The following is a 6,646-nucleotide window of genomic DNA, read 5'->3' as shown; positions in this document are numbered from 1 at the left end:
ACAAAAAAACATCTGTGTGTTTTGAGTTCTTGCTTTTCTTTTGTAAACCTAGCAGAAAACATCTCCTCTATTCCCACAATTTTTTATTGTCATTCAACTGATATTTTCATGCCAGGACTTTGATTTCAAAGTGACAGGGGCTGTAACCAAGGCCAGTGTGTTCACATAGTCTGTGGGTAATGCCTTATTACAGCTCCTTAGGGATTCACTGTTAGCTATGCATGAAGGAGCAGGTAGACATGCTCCAATAACATCCCGCCGGCCCAAAGAGACAAGCTAATTCTGTTTCAATCAACTAAAAATGTCCTCATGACACACCAACACAGCCCTGTGAAAAAGTGCTCTTAAAATCTTTTGTATCTTAATACCAGGCAAAGTTAACAAGTAAATAGAAAATGCAAGTTTTCAAATTATGGTTTTATTAATTCGAGGGGGGAGGAGCAACTCAAAAACTCATAATGTGTAGCTTTAAGAAAGCTACATATTATGTTTAAATTGAAATAAACTCAGGAACAGATGGATGGGGGGGGAGGTATTCAGTCTGGATTGGATTGCAAAGACGTTTCTAAGGCTTTTGGGGCTTCAGGGAAATGCAAATGGAGAAAACACGAAAAAATTGTGAACCTTCCCAGGAGTGGCCGGCCTACCAAAATCACTCCAAGAGTGCAAAGACAACTCATCCAAGAGGTCACAAAAAAATCCACAGCAACATTTACGGTACTACAGGCCTCACTTGCATAAGTTAAAGTCAGTGTTCATTATTCAGCAATAAAACTGAGGCATCAATGAAGGACCTACACTGCAAAAATACTAAATGTTCCCAGGTGTTTTTTTCTAGTTTTTAGTGACAATACCTTGGCACGTTTGAAATGAGACAAAACTAGCTTAGATGCAACTCTTCAGCAAGATAGAAGAGCTTGTTTTAAATCAATAATATCTTAATTTTGATTAGTTAGTTTTTCTTGTTTCAACTTTTCTTGAAACAAGAAAAGTTAGTTTTTTCTTGTTTCAAGTATGCCAGGGTATTTGCACTAGAAACTAGACCAAAACCCAATAATACTTAGTAGGATTTTGTCCTTTTGCACTGTACAAGACCAAATCCTCACCAGTGAAAAATTATACAAATTATACAAACTTTTAGGGAGATGTGCATCCAATACGGCCCAAAACACACCGGATCGGTTTTGGCATCAAGACCAAGATGCCAATTCAGATGCCATCTTGTCATGGCCAAGATGGCAGCAATTTGACCAGAATGTCAAGAATGAAACTGGAAGCAAAATATGTTTGAAAATACAAACTTTTACACGCAGAAACCATGGTGTATCTATCCACAACGCAGGACCTCAGAAGTTCAGCTTTTGGTTACACTGGCAGAATTTCCAGTATGGAGCTAAACTGGTCATCCATGGAAAGAGCTGCATATGTAAAGTGTGTCACAAGTGAAGGGGAAAACTAATACAAAATTCCCTAGAAAGAACTGTATTTTATTAACTCCACTTGCATCAGAGTATTTGAAGAATGCATTCTTTTATTTTTTTCTCACCAAATCCCAAAGTTAAACTGACCCCACATATACTAAGCAAGCCAGGTTTCTCTAACTTTTTTTTACACTGAATTGGAGCACCTTCGGGTTCACTGGCTAATGGATGTCATTTTCATCAGGATGGATTAGCTGACTAAGCCTCCTTGTGACTGCAGTGCTGGTTAGACTGGATTATAGGCCCACTACTGAATGGTGTGTTTCAGAAAATGTTTTTAAAAACCTTCTGTCCACTGCAGAGCCACGAATGTGAAACTGGAATGTCTATTTCAGTACGTATCACTAGGTCAGCGTTGGAATGCAACTGCTTTTTCATGGTTTGTATTTTTGACTGTAGGTTTCAGGTTTTTTCCTCAAATGGCCTGTTCTCTCTGAGCATCATCTCCAGGTAGGATTCGCTCTGGTTCGGAAGCCAGCGCCGCTTCACGCAGAACCACCATGTGATCCTCCGCTGCGTGCAGCGACTGATCGATCCAGTCCAGGCTGCCGGACATGTGACAGGCGTTGCGGGTGACCAGCACTAGGTGGCTGACTGAAAGCAGCAGAGCAGTGGCTCTGAGGAGGAACAAGATACATAAATTGGAAAAAAAAAAAACAGACAGCTCAAACTCTTCTCTTTCAGCAATCAAACTCAGTGTGACTACCTGGCGTCCAGGAGGATTGGATCCAGAGGAGGGTACATAGACCTGACCACATCGTCCACCCTTTAGGACACAAAACAAGAACACAAGTCAGCCCATGTTAGAGCTGTAATATCAATTTCTAGCGAGACGCGTTACCTTGGACTGATTCGTTTGGCCACTGTGATGATGTCACTCAAACTGGCAGGTGCTTTGACCTTTGCCCCTGATCCCATTGTCATGGCCACCAGTTTTTCAGTCAAAGTGTGGCAGATCTGTGTGTGGAACAGATGTATTAGTCACATCAATAATATTATACGGTAACAAAAAAGGAGTAATTTTACCTTCAGAATAGAGATGCAGTGTGACACCAGGCCACTGTTAAACACAAATTCAGAGTTTAGCAACTAAAAACGACAGAGACAATGTCTGAGAAATTATTTTACTGCGTTTTGACATACGATGCGTCCTCTATCCAGTCCTCATTCTCCAGGATGGCTTCGATGTGAGGGTTGGTGATAACCACGTCATCCAGCTCCAGCTCCGAAGGCTCACTCTGTGTTTCCATGGCGCCAATCAGATCCACGGTGGGTCTGTCCAACAACAGGGAAAGAAGAACTGGATGAAAATGTACAAGATTCTGCTGGTATTTAAGGTGAGAATGGCTAAAGATGTGTTCGCAACCAAAGCAAAACCAGTTCATGTCCATTGTATTAGGGGTTCCCAACCTTATTCATGCCATGACCTTTGTGACCCCCTATGCAAAATCACAGATAATGCTACAAAATATGTGAAGAAATATCAACTTTTAGAATGTTTTTTACACACAATTCAATATTTATTACATTCTTTTAACATAAATACTGTCTAATACCGTCTGATTTTATTCCTGTGGCGGACTTTATTACCAATCAATACAATTTTCCATCACAATTTCCTTTTTTGATTTTAAGAAAATATGCATTATTTTATATATATATATATTTTTTCCTCCGAAGAGTTTTTGCGGCGCTAGTGGCTCGTATTTTTTCAACAGTAGGCAGACAGGAAGGAGGGTGAGGAGACATGCGGCAAAGGTCGTCGGGACCGGGAGTCGAACCCGCGACGTCCGGCCTCCAAACGTGGGGCGTGCTAACCCCCTGCACCACCACAGCACGCCCATATTTTATATTTTTGCAGCAGTGTCCTCCACAGCTGGGCTGCTGGTTGGTTACTTTGGTCTTTTTCTTGTACTATATTTGTACTACTTTTTTTTTAGGAAAAAATGTACACAACTTTTTGTGTTTCTTTTAATCATGTTGATGTGTTCTTTAGTGTGTCCAAAGTCTCTTCTTAGTTTGAACAAAATAAGAAAAACCCACAAAAACACACTGTTTAATTTCCGATTGACTTAATATACAGCTCTGGAAAAAAATTAAGAGACCACTTAAAATGATCAGTTTTTCTGATTTTACTTTTTATAGGTATATGTTTGAGTAAAATGAACATTGTTCTTTATTCTATGAACTACTGACAACATGTCTCTGGTATTCCAAGCACAAACATAGTATTTATTTGCAGAAAATGAGAAATGGTCAAAATAATGAAAAAGATGCAGTGATTTCAGACCTCAAATAATGCAAATAAAAAAGCTCATATTCATTTAGAAACTACAATACTAATGAAACCAATATTTGGTGGAAAAACCATGAGATTTTCAACGGGGTTCATTGCTCTTCATTTTTTCCAGAGCTGTATATTTCTTTAAGCTATGTTAGATACAACAATGCAGATTCATTGTCAACAAACCCAATGCAAAAGCTTCTTTTTGTGAGCCAACACTAACAACCCTTTTGCTTTGCAGGCCCAACCTGTGCTAAAAGTTGATGTATTCATATTAATGCTTCATATTCTGTAGAGGCTTTGTGCAGTTTTACTGACTTGGAGTCGAAGTGGTGCAGCAGGTCATGAGGGTGGCAGTAGCGATGTCGGCACACCACCACCAGAGCAACAAAGGAGGCCAGGAAGATGGTGGCCAACACTCCTATGGCCACGATCACCACCGTCTCCATGGCGAACCGTAAGTCCCACAGCGTCTGACGGCAGAGACTCGTCAAGAAGAAAGAAGTCCAATCACGGTTTGGCTGATTGTCCGAGCTTGACTTACAGATAGATGCTCATCTGTGGAGGAGAGGATACTTGTCAACTTCAGCCTGATTGGCGACATTATCACCCTACTTCAGAATATTTCTGGCAGAAACGTTAGTACAGCTAAGACGAAATATAACTCTGAACCCATGGAGAGGAGAACATAATCAGCAGCACTTAGTCTGGCTGTAAATATGACACACATGAGGCACTTGAAGAGCACTTGCTTTTTTAATATAGTTTAATTGGAACGAAAACAAAATAATCAACATGAAAATAATTAATGGCTCATAAAGTCAAGAGCTTTAAATACACTTTGGGTAAACAACGCTCACACTCAGCTTTAATAATACCTTAATTAAACCTGCAATATCAGACCAAAACAAAACCCTGACCTGTTTGCCCTCTCATTTCAAAAGTGGTTGTTTATTTTTCTTCTGTTTCAAACTGTATTGGCAGATCTCAAAAGTGTTCTGTGATGCTAAAAATGAGACCATAACAAATGAACAATAATTTGAAAAAAATAAATTTTTTGGAAACATAAGTACATTTTTTCAGTTTAATTTATATATATATATGTATTAGAATTTGACAGAATAATTTTTGACTTTTGAAACACAGAACATTTCCGATTTTTTTCTAGAAGATTTCTGAAATTAATCTCAAAATCTCTGAGTTTTTCTTGCAATATTTTTTTTTTTTTTACTTTTGGAGCTCAGAAATTTCTGAGATTCTGAGGGGTTTTTTTGGCAAAAATGTACTCTTCCATCTTTTCTCTCTACAATGACCTTACTGCCCCATCGTACACATTTGTCTGAAAGGTGGAAACGCAAAAAGTTTGGAACGGAAGTAGATTGGTAACTTTTTGCAGTGAAACGTGGTGATGGCAGTATCATGATCTGGGGTTGATTTTCCTTCTTTCAGTTGGAATTTTGATTTTTGTCAGTGCTGAGTAAACGAACAGCTCCAACATTTAGAAACACGTTTAAAGTAAAGAAAAATGAAACAAATCATCCTGGTCTAATTATATATCAGTTACAGAATCTGCTCCAGGTGCTGGTTACATGGCTAAACTACAAATGTTATAACATGGCAAACCTGCATTTTTGCCTGGATGATTGTGTGAGATTACAGCATGGAATGTTGTAACTCTTTAATCTGATTAATTTGCGTTAAACTCGCAGCATCATGAAGGGCCTTATCCAGCCTGAGAACTTTTTCATTTCTCACCAACAGTTTGATCAAATCTTCTCCGAACTCAGCTAAAAAAAACCCCAAACAAACCCAAAAGCATAAATATAAACATAAAACATAATCTGCACCTCGGCAGAAACTGAAGACATAAAATAGCCAATGACATCAAAAGGAAGCAAATCTTAATTTTCCGTCAAATTGTTTTGCTTTCCCTTGTCTGCAGCGGTATAGAAACACAATTACATTTTTATTGATCAGGGTTCTGTGGAGCTGCTCCAGACAAAAGATAATAGAAAGGAAAAAAATAATTCTTTGTAACGTTCAGCCTCAAAAAACGAACAGAATCTGGTGCAATTTAAAACGTATCATCTGATTATTATAAGTCCTAAATAATTCATTTTTTAGGACTGAATTAAAAGTCCCCAAAACACATAAGCGATTATCTAAATAAAAACTATTTAACACCACACAAAAACATAGATACGAAAAGCTTCTTTTTCTGAGCCATGAAACAATGAACCGAAAGACACACACCCACATATTGAGTTTTTCCAAGAACAATTTCCTGACGTTAACTCTTCAAAAACTTTTCAAACACTTTATAAAAGTCGCTATTGACCTGAAACAGACACATAAACTTATTTTTGGCTACTTACCTGTACATTTCACTTTTTTTTGTCGATTCTCTTTAAGAGACAAAATAGTTTTTGCTCCGGCGGCGGGAGCGCGGAGACGGCACCAACATCCCCCAGACCTGAGACGGGAACGCGCACTCAAACTGCAGCAGCACGTTTTGGGAAGTTAGATGGAGGAAACTTTATGTATGGCAAGAGGTTGTAGCACACAATCTAAGCACATCTCTTTCTTACTTTTCTTTAAGTTAAACCGAGGTTTCTTATTTTTCTTAGTCAAAAATGTAAGGTGTATAATGATAAGATTACATTTTTAAAAGATGAAACATCAGAATCTGGATTAACATTATTGGCCAAGTTTGTGCACACAAGCAAAACATTTTTACCTCATTTACATTGGAATATACTGTATGTCGTCAATAGATATATTAATATCTTTGTCAGAAATTAATACTGGACACTACTGATTACATTTGTATTTTAAGTTGAAGATTTGACATTCAAATTTATAGAATTTACATTCCCATTTT

At 38.1% G+C, this 6,646-nt stretch overlaps 1 protein-coding gene across 1 annotated transcript; it reads right to left on the bottom strand.

The window, feature by feature from the left end:
- Positions 1 to 1,282: 1,282 nt before the first annotated feature.
- tmem98 (transmembrane protein 98) lies at positions 1,283 to 6,248 on the bottom strand. The gene is made up of 7 exons (XM_032586692.1): positions 6,141 to 6,248; positions 4,084 to 4,323; positions 2,625 to 2,756; positions 2,508 to 2,541; positions 2,323 to 2,438; positions 2,188 to 2,247; positions 1,283 to 2,098 (listed from the first exon to the last, which is right to left on the bottom strand). The coding sequence occupies exons 2-7, from the start codon at positions 4,212 to 4,214 to the stop codon at positions 1,897 to 1,899; spliced, it is 675 nt and encodes a 224-aa protein (XP_032442583.1). The 5' UTR covers positions 4,215 to 4,323; positions 6,141 to 6,248; the 3' UTR covers positions 1,283 to 1,896.
- Between the last annotated feature and the right edge of the window lie 398 nt (positions 6,249 to 6,646).

Source organism: Xiphophorus hellerii, chromosome 16 (genome assembly GCF_003331165.1).
Source record: "Xiphophorus hellerii strain 12219 chromosome 16, Xiphophorus_hellerii-4.1, whole genome shotgun sequence".
Classification (NCBI taxonomy): Eukaryota; Metazoa; Chordata; class Actinopteri; order Cyprinodontiformes; family Poeciliidae; genus Xiphophorus; species Xiphophorus hellerii.
This window is presented reverse-complemented; position numbering and strand designations above follow the sequence as displayed.

Coding starts and splice junctions, on each gene's coding strand:
- tmem98 (XM_032586692.1), bottom strand. CDS start 4,214: ATGGAGACGGTGGTGATCGTGGCCATAGGAGTGTTGGCCACCATCTTC. Junction 2,542..2,624: donor GACTGGATAGAGGACGCATC/GTATGTCAAAAC, acceptor TGTGTTTAACAG/TGGCCTGGTGTCACACTGCA. Junction 2,099..2,187: donor CCAATCCTCCTGGACGCCAG/GTAGTCACACTG, acceptor GTTCCTCCTCAG/AGCCACTGCTCTGCTGCTTT.